The sequence below is a fragment of the Styela clava genome, chromosome 1 (assembly GCF_964204865.1).
Source record: "Styela clava chromosome 1, kaStyClav1.hap1.2, whole genome shotgun sequence".
Classification (NCBI taxonomy): domain Eukaryota; kingdom Metazoa; phylum Chordata; class Ascidiacea; order Stolidobranchia; family Styelidae; genus Styela; species Styela clava.
Window position 1 is genome coordinate 13,990,542 of NC_135250.1, and position 16,086 is coordinate 14,006,627.

Below are 16,086 nucleotides of genomic sequence, written 5' to 3' on the forward strand. Positions count from 1 at the left end.
ACTGGCGAGTAGTTCGATTGTTGAACTATTCGGGGCAGGATTTGCTCCAACATTATCCTGCATGCCAATACTCGCACCTTGGATAACTTTTTGACTAACATCGAATGTCGTGCTACATGAAGGGGTTGCCACATGCCGCGATTTCACTTTTTCACATTCAGACAGTGATGGAGTTATGAGCTTACTAAAACAGAAAGGAGGAAAGTGGGATACGTCAGGTCCTTCAATAAATACTCAAAGCTAATATATTTCTAATATCTCCATTAAAAACGATTTAGTTTTACTTGAGAGTAATTGCGATAGATACTAATTTTGAGCTAATGTTACGTGACAATATTACATTTTCGTGATTGGGTGTGAAACTACGACAGGAACTGAGTCTTTTAAGATAAGCTAGGGGTAAAAAAAGAACGACATGATGAAACAAAAATAAAAGTAAATTTATCCAGTTCAGAAATCACGTCTCTGCTGAAGCTGTCTATAATGCATGTTGATAACCTGTGCTCAACACAAATATATCAAATATTCATTCTGTATTCTGGCGATGGTGATTGTGTATAACCCAAAAAATAACTCAGACAGGGAGGTGATCAAAGACTTAATACCAATTACAATCACCTTAAACAAAATGAAGAGATGTATTAAGTTATTTCTACTTTGCATTATAAGTAATGTGATTCAGCTCTTTAGTTGCTATCAATCCTTGTCACTGAATTCTCGATTTTTGAATGAAATACGAACCCCAAAACGTTTTATTCTGTTCTGACAATGCATACATTATTTTTTCATGGATCGTTTTCATACCTTCACATCGGGGAATACAATATTTGACTTTTCTCCCCCAGTTCAAGTGTGAATCTCTTTAAATTCGAGCCAATAGAAGCGCTTTATGTTGCAACTCATCCTGGAAATGGAATTTCTCGATCTCCATGTGATGTGAAAAGTTTGGGTTTTACTTCTTTAGTAATGACCGATGGTGCTAATGTACGTGAGTGCTATATATTTCATGATGCTAAATTATGTGGGATGCAAATGTATGTGTGCAAATGTCGGTGAGTGCAAAAGTGTACAGGTGCAAATGTCTTGGGTGCAACTGTACGTGGGTGCAAAAATAGTGGAACATGTGACAATTATTTCCTGAATATAACTGATTGTTTGATAAATTTACATGCACTCATTTCCCTAATTCTACGCTAAAAACGCAGTAATATACCGAAACTCTAACCATTCAAAGAATTGCGATTGCTTGAATAAAGAATACGACAACCCAAATGCACCTTGCAGCAATGTTTGTTGTCATATTTCAAATTCCCATCAACATGGAGTCTATGGTAAACCTCTCTGAGGCGCATGTTACCGCCAGGCAATGCGATCGACCTTAGGTAACCTGTGAGGAATTTAATCAAATCTTTATTACCGACCGTTATCTTTGTTGATTAAGGTAATTAAATATGTGATATCGCTAATCAATCTGGGCGGGAAAGTAGAGAAGCGACTTGCATTCCTCAACCTGTCACAGGGTTACGTGATGACGAACGGTTTGCGTATTTCGCAAGATTCTGGTCTAATCGACGTTGTCATTGCTTCTTTTGACGCTACATCAAGGTAAGCAAATGTTTTTTAATTAATATAATATACATTTCAAATGTTGCTATATTTCTGCTATTCTTGGTATTATATTTATACATAGCAACTTGAAGATGGTTAAAATAATTACATAAACGTACAAGGTTGAGCAACCAATCTACTTATGTGCTTGACTACCCGAATATAGGTGAGACGCCTTCTTAATTTTGCTGAATTTTAGGTACTCCCGTAGTGTGTGTACCAGGTTAGGGTTAGGCCATAATTTTATTCCGATTTTCCTTATTTCAGTTCTATTACGAGTTTGGGGACTGTCCGTGTTAGCCAAGTGAATATACCTCCTGTCCAAAGGTTCCAGTCCCTTTACACAACTTGATGTAAAGTAGTCGAACAAAACTAGTTACCTCCATATTGGTACACACACTTCTGATGCGCCGAATCTTTCTTTCATACACTTTAAGTAAACTAACATTTATACATTTTACCACCGTACCGAGTTAATGAATGCTGGTAAGCTGTTGCAATTACAATATACGTCGATCTCGGTCTATTGGTTCCATTTATCAACTCGGCGGTGTGGCTCACCGTGCTAAGCGTTAGGAATACGCCGAACCGCTGATTACTCTACGTCGGTTCGCGGGTTTGAGTTCCACGCGGGGATAGTTATGTGCGAGAGGATTGCTGGACTTCTCGCCGCCGTAGGGTGGTTTGCGTAACCGCTGGTCGGTTACGGCTTCCTCCACCATCAAGTCCATGCTTCCGAAAACAAATACCTAACTAATCCCATACCCGACATGGAATAGTAACCGGACGAGAGACCGTGGTTCGCCATGTGGTTAAGCTGTATTATCGGCTTTCCTTTCCCCCGGGATAAATATGTAAATCCTATCCTATCCTATCCTATTGAGACCAACAATGTGTCTAAAAGTAGTTTTATTGCTTTTGGTATATCACGGTAACAACATCCGCTTTCATAACTTTTAATCGTTTGGCATAAAGAAGCTTATTTACTTTTTAAAAAATGTTAAAGGCATATCCTAATAAATTACAATTTTGCGAATATATTCTCTTATCAGGTATTTATATTTAGATCCACTACATTGTTTGACAATTGCGTGGAACGTTGTACAATGAAATATAGACTGATGGAGAAAATCATTTGAAAACACGCGATTATAATCGCCACAGAGGTAAATATTCTACGTTTATGTCATATACCACGCTGGGTGTAGATTACGCGTCAAAGTTTGAAGTCAATCTTGTCGCTGCCTACGCCGTGACGCCGTGTTCGAATTATTGGTTATAACCCAACCTTAATGTATCGCGGACCCCCGGTCTAAAACCACTGTTATGTAAACGAACTTCTGTAGAACATATAACAACAAACTTGATAAATAAAAAATGAAAAACACTCGATAAAGAGATCGTCCACGAGTTTTGAAATCCACGAATGGTTTCACCTCGTTTTCTTTCGCAGAAAAGGGTTTTGCTCATTGTGACAATTAGTGCGAATATTAAACTTACCATTTTTAGTGTTTATGTTAAGTGTTAAAAAGCTATAGGTAGCCTACTAAGTTTACTGGCAACAGAAGGCTGCAAAGCGGTTTTCAAAATGAACTTTAACACTACTGTTTGATTTATTTGTTGATAGATCGGAATGTGAATCAACTTGCCCATTCAATTTATTACGACGAAAACGCACTTTATTATAATTTACGCATCGTAAATCGTAAAACTACCTTTTACCTACCTAACCACATCCTACTTTATTCTACCCTACTCACCTGAATAAACATGGTGAATTAGATTTATTTTCAAATGAACGTGGGTTGTTAGATGTTTTATAAATACAAGAATTACTTTTTACGAAACCGTTTGCGTAGCGCGTTTTTATTATTTTTTGGCGAGCCACATTGGATCAGCGTGCATCGTGTCGGGTACCCCAGTTACATAGTAGTTCATGTATTACCGCTTACACTTGCCAATATTTTGCTAAAGTAGCATATAATAGTTGGTCACTGCCCTCGGGATAGCCCGCTAAAACACTTTGGACGAGCAAAATAAACTTCTCTTTTGAAAAGAACTTTATGAATCTAAGTTTAAGGGGTTTATGTTCACCACCGACCTATAAATAAATAACAATGTATATATATATTTATTTCATGTTTTTTAATCAGCTGAAATATGGCTCAAAAAATAGATTACCTAATTGAAAAAAGACTCATCGTTGCCAAGATCAGTGATATTGGATAAAAAATGTTATCAAATTAAGTGCGAAATATTCGCGTGATCTGTGATTAGTCCAATAAAACGGATACACTCTTTCCCTGTACAACGCACACACTTACTGGAGTCTGTTTCAGCAATATGACATGTTCGGGAAAACACCAAGATCGTGAAGTTTAAATAATATATTTTGAGTAGTTTTACCTTTGATTTATAAAACACAAATATCATAGATTTGCATTTGTGTGACTCCAGGTGTCTCAGAGTTAATCTGAATTATGGTGTGAGGTTTCGCTTATTATTGATTTGTCGAAAAGTTTCTTGTTTGGCCTTTTGATTGATGTTTAATTGATATTTCGAAATTTATTCAACTTCACTAAATTAAATTGCTTTTGCCGTAGTACTTAACCGCAACTGTTGATTAAATAATATTCATTCTGTCAGATTTGTATTTATTTTTTCATTGTTTTTAGATGTTCTTGTTTCATGAACTTAAGATCGATGATGGGAACAAGACGGAAGGCAGCATCGTTTAATATACAGATAAACGAAAAATGCTACTAATATATAATACCAAATAAGGAAAATAATATTTTACATGTAAGTTATATGTTCATGTCAAACAGTATTCGGTATTCGAAATATTTTTATAAACGACACTGATTTTCATAATTTTTCTTATTAAATTACTGTACTGCATTTTGCCGATTTGAATCGTAATTATTTGCGGCCATTTTCACTATTCATCAGTTGGATTAACTGAATAAAACAGACTTTTACCTCACTTTGTGGAAGTATATGTTTACATCGGTAAACTAATTGACGCAATATTTGAAAAATATTATTATGCATTTCATGTCAGCCATAATTTTTGTGTACAATCATAACATTTTTAACAATACCTTATTAAGCTTTATCGTATGCTTTCGTATACGCCATATAGTGTGTATTCGGCATCAAGGAAAATGCGCTATATGAAATATATTGTCATTGATCTTAGTTTTCCCACCATTGATTGCAAATTCAAGTTAATTTTCTAAGCTATTGTGTCTTGAAGGAGAATGATCAGAAATAGCAATCAGATCAGAAATTCAATCTCGTTCTGTATTATTATATATAATTGATCTAAACACTTAGGAGATGCTGTCAATGATAATTTGTGTGACTTTGTGCAAAACAATCCAGATGTATACCATCTGATGTATTCTGATAATACTTGAACAGATAAAACGAAAACTAACTTATCATGTTTTTAATTCCATTTCCTTTTTTATAGGTCAAACCTCATTGACACCGAGGAAGATAGATGACGATTCTGTGACAATATCAGCACAGAGGAAGGCGTTGTAAGCCCGGTTTTTGTCGTTTTTGCATATTTGACCTTGCCAGCAGTATTTTTGATACAATATTATTTTTGCTAATTTTTTTTTATGCTTTATATACAAACTCGGGTTTGACAAGTCAATATTTGACTATTTTGTACACCATACCAAGTTTATCTTGTGTAAGTATCGACTCCTATTCAGAGAATGTGTACCATATGTTTGCGCATACGTGACAAGTTTTTAAATTTTGAATGAGGTGTTGAAATGTTTTTGTAAACAAAGTATTTGTACGAATATTGTTTATTCAACGTTTGTGGTTTGCAAAACTGACTATAAGTAAGTCCAAGTGGAAATTTATATTTTGCATGTTTTGAGCATTTCTCGTTTATTCATTTATTTGTAAACTTTGCTGCTTTTTTCACTTTGCTCTTCCATAATTTTTACTTGTGACCGTGTCAGTAGTCAGGCTGGATATGCAGTGGGAACGCCGTTACGTAGTTATCTAAATTATTATCCGATTGAGAGTGAAAGGCTGACTAGGCTGTAACTTTAGGATGCCTGATATCTTGAAACGATCATTGGTTGAAAAATCTAACTTCATCATCAGTCATCTCGGTAACTTGTAATGTCACCTGTCATCAAACGTGTCATCTGGCCATGTTTTATCAGATCGTCCCGAGAAGGAATTGTGTGTTTTGCTACAGATGATCCTGTGAAAATTTGTCTACTGGTGTCTTAGGTCGGTATTGTGCGAGTATTAGGATGTGAACCAGAAACATGTTCACAATTCACATACAGTATGCGAACAATTGTCTTCTAATAATCAAGTGCACACCTCGGCGTTGTATATATATCTTTCTTTCTGCCACGAACCAACGTTTTAAGATCTCATTTGATTTGCTTGTCTTTGATATATATATATATATTATCGAAACGACAACTTGTTCGTTGGGATCATTGGTTCATCCAGATATAGATTGCAGCCAGGGGGTTTGATGATGCTAAAACTTTGCTAGTGTGGCTTGAAAAATGGTGCTTTCTTGTTTATTTGTTTTATATTTTTCTTATTCACGCTCGGGTCATTTTCGTGAACGTTAAAGACTTAATTGCAAGAAAATCTGTCTCAAGACATGGTCGCTGCGAAATCTGGTATATATATATACGTTAACACTGTTGTTGGATGAATCGTTTTAGTCTTCCATTAGATAGGTCCAACATTACTAGGAAATGGGCCATTTCTCCTCGGTTACGACGGTTTTCCTTTTTGTTAAATCGCTATGTTGAGTCTACATTACCAGGAAACGGGCCACTACTATCTGAAATCCGGATAACCGATTAGCAATGCATATACTTCTGTAGTAAGAGCTAGGTAAAAACCTTTGAATAGGTGGGACAGTCTGGAGGATGGCTGGTTTGGTGCTGGTGACAAAGTTAATATATGTATACTCGTATATGTATCATCGGGCCTTTATCCTATATGTAAATTTGGTCGCTTCCGAAGTATGCGCACCAAGGTAGCGCACAACCTGAACCCTAATCTGGTACACATACTGTGTTCAGGTTGCGCGCCATATTGGGGACATACTTTTGGAGGTCCGAAATTTGTTTGTTCTGTCGCGACTGGGTGGTACATTTTGATTCGTATCTGGTGCATTGTGCTTGTACGTTCTGGTGGTGACCCTAATGCAAGCAAGAGTTACTTGGAGTGGAGTCTGACACTGGAGAAGACAGCCACTTAGTACCACTAGTTTCGACTGTAGTACTTGAAGAAACAACATGTGAATCTCTCAAACAAGGACCAGAGCAAGCCATCGAGCCAGCATGTAATTCAGCTTATCGTCCGCCATTACAGCAAATCCGGACAAAATAGCGATCGAAAAATAATGTGAAGTCTTTGAAGCTCCAAGGCGATGGATGGTCCGTATAAATTTATATGGCGTTATGGCTGCCTATTAATCACAAGGGGCATTCGGTGCATCTCGTCACAAAACCTCAATTTCGTTTACACGAGCCTACCGTTGATGCGTTGTGTTTCATATAAAATGCATTGCAGAAACCACTACATTTTAACTTTTCATTCAATTAGTAACGTTCTGCTGCCATGCTACTTGAGAAGTTCCATTATCCACAATTGAGAAGACTAACCAATTTGGACGCGTATATACGATTTTTACTTCAGTATCTTTCCTTTCTTTGCTGACGAGGACATTAGTAGGCCTAGTTATTTTTTTTTAATTTTGCCATCTAGTCATCCATCTAAGCTATTTAGTTTTTGCTACAAATTTTTTTGCTGTCATAACTGCTGTAACTAAATTAAATCTTCGTGTTGATGTTATTGTCCTTGTCCTTCGTCTAACTGATGAATTCTTAAAATCTCTCTCTTAAGTTTTACTTAGTATATCATATTCTACAAGCACATTGTCTCTTGAGTTTCACAGTTCGGCTGCAAAGCCGGGGAGTTCACATTGTTTCGCCACAACAACGCAAGATCGGGGAAAGTTTCAATCGGCATGCATTTTCTGCTGATGGTAAAGGATAGATATTAAAGAATAGCAACGCAGGAAAACACAACTGCCATCCAAGTACCCCTGGAAATCTTCCCGTGAACCCCTGTAGGTTCTCGAACCCCAGGTTGGAAACCCCTATGGTATATGTAAGTATGTCCAACCAGTGGTGGGATTCAAATTTTTTGTCAGCCGGTTCCATCACATATTTTTCAGCCGGTTCTGTTACAGAAAGTCATGTTTTTTCAGTAATGCTAACCGGTTCGCTGATCTCATAAAATTCCGTGAGACGGTTCTCTATAGAACCGGTAGGAACCGGCTGAATCCCACCACTGTTCTCAACCCAATATTATAATGAAAAAAGGAGTTTGAGCTATATTCACAAATTGCTAATTTAACGTTGGGCACACATTTTAGGAAATCAATTCTATATATATTGGATGTACTAATTAAAACCGTCCCACGTATTGTAAATTTCTCTCACACAGCTATAAAGTATAATATGAGTTAAAAAATTTATATCTGTATTTGGTTTTAATTGTAGTATTTTAGTTACTGTTCCTTTAATTTTTCATCACGTCACCGGGTGTCAAAAATTGACTATTTCTTTATGTATATTAACAATATTTCCTAATAGTTATTCCAAACCTACTGAATATATACGAAAAGACAGAATTTTTGGAATTTGATGCGAGAGGCCGCACTTTGGTTGAAACATCCTACAATTATGAATATGTATTACTGCACAACCTATTTGGTGTGTTTGCACAACAATATTTTGTCACACGAACACATTCGCATCGCCATCTACCCGACGTTCAACAGCCTTGAAATTCATTTGAAATTTATTTTACAACATACAAATAATCTTCAGTTCACGAATCTGCTCTTTGACGAGAAAAAAGTAAATATTTAAATTATGCAAAATGTTCATAATACAAAATATGAAAAAAAATATGGATGAAATTGTCTGCGTACTATAACATATGTTAATATTTTTACACGTAAAGCAATAACGGTAATTTTTGATCTTCCCAGTTTCAATGCACAAAGTATAAGCAGATCAAATCGAAGAAGTTTCCAATAAGCTAATCAAGATGGAATGTGATTTTCCTGCCCCCTTTCAAAACAGTAATAGAATGGATTGATTTTGGAACAGCAATCTCTAAACCTTCGTCTTCTACTGCACTTGAGGGACTCCTAACAATTTCTTTATCAACTGGAATTTTGGAAGTCCCATTTGTCGGAAGAATACCACTCTTTCTATCTTCGAATTCGTCGACTTTTGATCGTTTTGGTGATGGGGAGTCGTTATCACGAAATAAATCCTCGTCGTGATCTCTGGAAATGTAATTGCCTTGAGCTAGTCTTAACAATGGTTTCATCAATTCAATGTTATCTTGAATCATTTTTGTTGGAAATTTCGTCTGATGATGGACTGGTAGTTGCAAGAGTGGCGTGACGTAATTGCCCATCGGCGAAATGCTTTGTCGCCCTTGCATCGTGACATTGTAGGATTTTGAACGGCCCGAATTTCCACCGGCGTCTATGAGATGTTTTAACATAGCGCGAAGTCTATTTTTACCAATCCATTGATCTGAAAACTTAATTGAACGATCGACAATGGTTGGGTCTACTGGGTGCCGATAGAATGGTCCAGATTTCGGAATATGTGATAAATATTTTTCATATACCGCAAATATTTCCCTTTCACTTGTCACATCCGAATAAATTCTTTTTGGGGTTATGCGGATTCCATTAGATTTACCAGTAGCCACCATCATAGATGTGAGAGAGGGAGTGAACTCTAAATACATTGAAGACTTTTCGTCGTCCCTTTGATGAATTGCAAAATTTTCTGATCGTAGATTCCAGTGATCATCAATATACTGGATACCAAAAGTTTTGTGATTATGCCAGAAAACTGCATTCAGCAATCCCTGAGCGCTTTCTACGTTCAGCCCCCTATTCTTCCATTCCAAATTTTCTTTGGCATACCTGTCATGAGCAGCTGACAATAAGTCGCTTTTAGGAATTCTATTAAGATTAATATCGCTTTGATTTAAAAGTGATGATCTTGGAACACTTTTTAATGATGTTGCTCCATTGTTAGTAAGTTCTTTTATACGATAATCGAGAACAGATCGAAAATTACTATAAATGGCATTGCTTCTGTCAAGAATACATATAGTTGGTTTCCCAGCTTGTTGTCTCAAGTAGCGTTGGATTCCCATGACAATTTGCATCAGAGTGTGTGGAGGGTAGGGATTGCCATCTTTTCTACGGATTTCCTGGATGAAAATAAAGTATATGTTGTAAGTTGTTAATTACCTTTTTCTGTTTGTAATATTTTGATTTTTCAAGTTCAGTTAAAAAAGGTAACAATGAAAGAATATTATTTTACCAAAACGAGTACACTATATGGTAGGTATCACCAACTAGTATCTACTTTTCTACTAATCTTAGTACAACAATAGGCGCTCCGGGAGTATTCGTACCAAGATGACGCACAACCTGAACACCCTAATCTGGTACACATACTATGTTCAGGTTGTGCGCCATCTTGTTACGAATACTTCGAGAGCGCCCAACAATATTTGAATAATTTATCATATCTCCTGTGAATCGATATATTGTCTGCCTCTGTTTGAATAGAATAATCAAGTTTCTAAACGATAATGGAGTAATCATTCTCTATTTGAGATTTACATAATGTGTGATGATTCCCAACTTAATGCCTCGAAGATTATTTCTGAATATTACATTTTTAATACCTATAATCAAGATTAACTTTGTAACAGTAGTTTTTATAAGAGATCTAACACTCTAACGATAAGTGCAAGCAACTTTACGCGTGGCATAATTAACAAAACTAACATTAGTTTAGTCTGTAATTATTATTGCATCACCTCGGGTTTCAGTTGCCATAGAGAAGATGGGGAAAGAACTTTATTACAGTTTCAAGCCCGGATCGAGCTTTATACTAATAACCCGAACCGGCTCATGGCCAAGTAGGCTCAAAAGTTGAAATATTTTAGGGAATTAGTTAATTAGGAAAAATATGAATAATTGTCTGCGCAGTGCGTCATAAACAATATACATGCTGTCGGAACTATATCACTCACAGAGAAGGTAAGGAAATAGTCAAAACTTGTTCAGCGAATAAACAATCATAACAATAAACCGCCTAAAATGACCGATTAATTATCCAGAAACTGACAAAAAATAAACGCTACGTGAAATGTATATTCTCCATCATCTGTTCGAATTTTTTGACAGCAAAATAGCCCTATCCGTAGTCTTAAATTAATTTTCGTCGTATTTAAGCCAAAGATGCGCTTTCCCAAGCACAAATAATAGTTGATGGGATCCAAAAAAATTAATGATCAAGCTTACCCTGACAAAGTTGCACAACCAATAGTCTAATTCTTCTTCGGTAGCTTGGCCGACATCAAGTGGAACACCTTTATACGGTCCAGCGAAGCTGTCTTCCTATAGTTTTGGAATTATAAAACAGAATTTTTAAACATTGTGTTGTTGGCGTACGGTATTTTGATTACGAATTCCATATATCTCAACTGGACAAGGAAAAGTTAAATTTATTATTTCAATTTTGACATGCAGCCAAATAGATTTCAATATTGAAAAAATTACCAGCATATTTCTTTTACGAGCCCATTCCCTCCACACGTTGAAAGCCCAACGATTCTGTTTCTTTGTTCTTTCTGGTATTCCCGGAGCTTCTGCGGGCTGAACGTCATCAAGATATCGTCTGAGCCTTTGTTGCATTAAATCATCCATTGTGAAAGTTGAAGATGACGATGGGACATGAGCCAATATCAAATCACTGGAAGGCGAGGGAGACTGAAAATCATTCTCAGATTCATTTTTGTTTGGTGAATCTGTGTTAGAATTGTTATTATTGTTGTCGTTCTTGTTATTGTCACTAGCACTGTCGAGATGAAATTGTCGAAGGCCCGTTTCGAACCGCTGACTGTCGGAATCTGATTGTCTTTTTCTAGTTTGTAAAATACGTTCTGCAAATTTTGCTACAAAATCAGGTTCTCCTGTTGGTGGTGTAACTGGATTTAGATCTTCAGGGGCTAGTTTCTCGTTTTCAGATTTTGCCAAATTGCTGTTGCTAGAGTGTGGCGATGATGAGCCCAAATTGGTTTCCTCTACTTTGGCTTCGTTATCATTCTGTAACGTTTCCATTTCTTTATCGCTCGCAGCAGACGATTTCATTATATCTTCGGTGTGATTCCTTCTCTGAGGTGCAGCTGCTTTTCTTCGACTCCCTTTTGGAAAAAACTTGAGCCCACTCAAACGTTCTCCAGTCGTAAGATCAAGAGCGTCCATTTTGCATTAAACTATTTTAAAATAAACTAATACGTTTTGCTGTCGACTTCGTAATATAAATTGAAAGTGTAAGCGAAAAAAAAACTAAAACAATTTATTACTCAAAAACGAAATTCACATCCGGCGTCGTGCAACGCCAAACCCGAGTACCAGTCAAGTACCTTCATTAGAAGGTCATTTTCAATGTAATTTGTCGTTATAACGTGGGTATATCTCTTAATTAGATCATTTAACGCATCACTCTATCTCATTCGCTAACGATAATCGCACTGAGTCAAGCACGACAACGCGTCAATTATATACTAAAAGTTATCAATCGATTAGTTCGTCCAATAAGCTTTGTACTTTGCGATTGCTTATTAAAATATTATTTTAGAGAGAAACCCGAGGAACGCATAAACTGGTACGGAAACGCATATCCCATATAGGACTCACTGCAAAAATATTCCGTAAAATACTAACATACATCCGAAAGTGTGACTAATAATCGAATTCATATATAGTGTAATTTGTTATGTTTGGCTGTCGCTAACCCCAGTCTAATTTGAATCGAATTGAATACAGCCGCATGCATGAACATTGATGTCCGACTTTCTAGACTTCTAGACACGTTGGGCAAATTTCTAACTCAAAAGGTTGATTCATACTTGGCGCGTTTTGCAACCGATTATACACCGATGTTGACAAAAACAATTTGGGTTGAAATATAAAATGTGACCCCTTCCTTATTTTTGCATTTTCAAGCAGTATCCCTGTTATATATAAAAGCATTAGAAGATAAAAAGCATCATATCTTCTCGAATCTTATTCGATTTCCTTTTTCAATTTAGCATTTTCGAACATATTACGCGTTGAGGAAACAAAATACTTGAATTTTAATCCAAATATGGGATTGTAAATAAATGAAAATAGATTGGGATAGGTAACGTCCAATATGAAATACCAATACTATACCTAATCAATTGCTCGTTAACTAAACTGTTTTTCTTCTTTGTACTGAAACCATATGTTTCAGAATAGGAACTTTTATTGTTTCCGATATAGCCGAATACTGCATCGCGCGTAAACGTTTTTCCGTTCTAGGTACTGTATTATTCACTTGTACACTCTCATTTTCGCGTCATCAATTTAAAATTTAATATGTCAAGGCATGGGAAAACTGTGACACTTGTTCTGATCTGGCGGCATAATGTTTCCTGTACGGAAATACTTTAGCCTATTTAGCGCAATGACATGTTAGTGGCGCTTATTACGAGACGACACAAAGAAAGAGAACTTTTCCTGACTTGAATTACAACTAGGTACGTGGTACCACAGAACGCGCCTAACCAAATATCATGATATATCTTAACGCACACTTGGCAAAATATTGCAATAAAACGATACGACACATCGAATAGAATTTTACATCAAAGTCGTGTCGGCCACTTGTACGATTGTCGCTAGTGTTCGTAACCTGCAAAGATTTCCGTTCAGAGCGGAATATGCTCGGTACATAATCGCCCTTTATCAAACAGAAAGCCTCTAAAAAATTGCACTGAATTCATATTTATTGCCATTGCGTGATAACGATTCAAAATATAGCTATTAAGCAACTTTATAGAGCTAACCCACAAAATTAATGTATAACTCGGCTGGGGTATACATTTATTCGAGTGCAAGATAGAGAGATTTTGTCTAGGCTAACGTTTTAATGAGAGCTTGTTTGGTTTAATAGGGTTCCGTGTTCACCAGTTCAAGTATACACAATACACTGCTATACGGTCTTACTTAGTTGCCATTTCACATAAAGCTTAAAACAAATATTTAAGTTATTAAGTTTGATGAGCGTAGTCAAATATATAATCCGTGACAAAGAATTTAGCCACGTCTAACATTTCATATTGAAATTGCAGCGGAAACAATGTAATGCGAAAATGTAGAATCATGCGTGTAAAATAATTGGCGATATTAAAGCGAACGCAAAGTTGCATAAAATACATTAAAAGCATTCTGATTTCTTAAAAGTAAAGTTCAAAGTTCATTGCATTATATGGGTATGTTTTTATTCAGATTTATCTATGGTCATTTTCCAATATAATTGTACAATTGAGTTTACAGAATTGCTGAATATTGCACAATACGCTGAGCGATCATATTTTATCACCGAGACCTGAATAATAATATCATTACAGTGGTCAGTGACAAATAATATTATCATATCGCTTCTACAATGCAAGTATACTAAGTAAGAATAAGTTGTATAATGAGACCTAGATCAATTGCTAATAATAACCCAGCTTAACCATTCAATTTTTACGTACTTATGTTTAGGCATTCTAAACATATTTCCAAATCCTGACTACTACACGTTCAGTCATTCTAACTTTAAGCATTCGAACTAACAACTAAAACAAGTCTATTGTTTTATTCTTTCGCGAAGCCGTTGAAAGTTTCGCTTTTACAAAAACAAAGGCCGAACGTTTGTTATTCGTTATTGAAACTTCCTATCCTATAACGATACACGGATAGACTCGTCGTATTTGTCAGGAGCGTACACAAGAATGAAATAATATTGTAATGTTTCTTAATTACCAATATCTAATTGTGTTCTCAGTGTAATTGGAGAATCGCGAGAGATAGTCTTTTATAATCACAACACTTATTCACAAAGGGGTCTATTCTTTTTTCACAATGTAATAGCCGATCTATAAAGATGCGTTGACGCTCGTGAAAAACATGATAACGATACCGGGCGGCTAAGATGTCATCATTCAAAATAACTGTATATGGTTCACAAGAAGCCCGAATAATAGGTATCTAAATTAATCATTTATTTCTTAAAACAACATGTAGTCATTTTCACTCCCACAGCAGCTGGACCTACTCTCGACGGACAAATCTATCTTAGCACTACATACAAGCATATTTGAATATGTAGTCTAAAACCACTGTGAATAACATACTAATTTGATGTCTTTTCAACAAGGCACTAACTTAGTCTTTCTTCTAAGTGAACGCATTAGTTGAGTAGACTTTTGAGTGACGACAAGAGGCAGAGAACAATAGATTTCCTCGCTAATGAATATCGGATAAGTTTTGTTGAAAGTTGCCGTTAAAGCGACACTTGCTTTGTCTTCGTTTTAAAACGAATTATTCCTAACGGCGTCTATCAAGTGATCCTCCTTGACAACCAAGATTGGTACAGATGTGCAATGGAGTCATGATTTATCATTTCTTATTGCAAATTTTTTTTAAAGATTATGCTTTTTTCGGTTTTATTTAAGGATTTTATCACATCTTTACTTCGACGAAGTAGAATGTTTTTCTGATTTTTTACAACCTGGGCAAGGTTTTGAGAATGACTCCCCGACTTTTGAAAAAATATATTAAGATAATAATATCAGATTATATATACTAAATATCTGTTGCTTGGAAATAGCGAGTTAACAAAAAGGGTGTGACGACTCTGATTACGGAACACCAAATCAGGCATGCCAATTTTTTGAAGAAAATAATATTGAATCTGGCCTACACAATTATCTTAGCTAATGTAGCCAAATTGACTGTCTGCATGGCAATTTTGGAAAATAGCGGTCACTAGGTTAAAGCTAATATTACACAAGTAAATTATAACCATGCCCGATTATCGGAGAATATGTGGTTAGGGTCTGACCGCAATTTTGCGTAAATGAATCTGATGGGTCTCTATCGTTGAGTAACGGGAAAGCTTAGTTGAGAAAAACCCAACCCGCGCTCAGGTGTGCACTGATGTTACTGGAGAGGAAGACGTGTTATACACTCCAGGTTTGACTAGACCACTGGAGGTTAGAGTTTCTCCCCCTGTTGCTAGGCAAGATATTAGGAGAAAAACGAGGCCGGTTTAGTTTTTGCATGGGGTTTACGTGGTAAGACGCTTCTCGCTGTCTGACCTCTTATCTCGATCACGCATAATTTTCGAAAATTTGAAGGTACATTTATGTAAACAAAAGTCGTTTTTTTTATATTTATTTTCTTGGTAGGTAATGCACTAGTGCGTTCACACTTTTTGAAAAGTTTGAAAGTTTATATGCATAAGCAGTTCAAGCACCTTTATGATGACCCAGCCG

General features: G+C 36.2%; 1 protein-coding gene and 1 long non-coding RNA gene across 3 annotated transcripts; one reads left to right on the forward strand and one right to left on the reverse strand.

Annotated features, from left to right (window-relative positions):
• Window positions 1–1,473: 1,473 nt before the first annotated feature.
• On the forward strand, window positions 1,474–5,572 carry LOC120344431 (uncharacterized). Of its 2 annotated transcripts, XR_005569709.2 has the most exons (4): window positions 1,474–1,605; window positions 2,675–2,774; window positions 4,284–4,410; window positions 5,087–5,572. It is a non-coding gene; the product is annotated as an uncharacterized LOC120344431 (long non-coding RNA). The 2 variants fall into 2 exon arrangements; XR_013477235.1 differs by lacking the exon at window positions 2,675–2,774 and having other exon boundaries at window positions 1,477–1,605.
• A 2,729-nt stretch (window positions 5,573–8,301) lies between these two features.
• LOC120343412 (uncharacterized) lies at window positions 8,302–12,223 on the reverse strand. Its single transcript, XM_039412585.2, has 3 exons — window positions 11,294–12,223; window positions 11,036–11,131; window positions 8,302–9,930 (listed from the first exon to the last, which is right to left on the reverse strand). Exons 1-3 carry the CDS (start codon window positions 11,996–11,998, stop codon window positions 8,728–8,730), a joined length of 2,004 nt encoding a protein of 667 aa, XP_039268519.2. The 5' UTR covers window positions 11,999–12,223; the 3' UTR covers window positions 8,302–8,727.
• Between the last annotated feature and the right edge of the window lie 3,863 nt (window positions 12,224–16,086).

What these genes read in the sequence shown, in the direction of transcription:
- LOC120343412 (XM_039412585.2), bottom strand. Translation starts at nt 11,998, where the DNA reads ATGGACGCTCTTGATCTTACGACTGGAGAACGTTTGAGTGGGCTCAAG. An exon ending in CTCGTAAAAGAAATATGCTG is followed by an intron (nt 11,132 to 11,293) that starts GTAATTTTTTCA and finishes CCAAAACTATAG; the next exon opens with GAAGACAGCTTCGCTGGACC. An exon ending in GGTTGTGCAACTTTGTCAGG is followed by an intron (nt 9,931 to 11,035) that starts GTAAGCTTGATC and finishes ATTTTCATCCAG; the next exon opens with GAAATCCGTAGAAAAGATGG.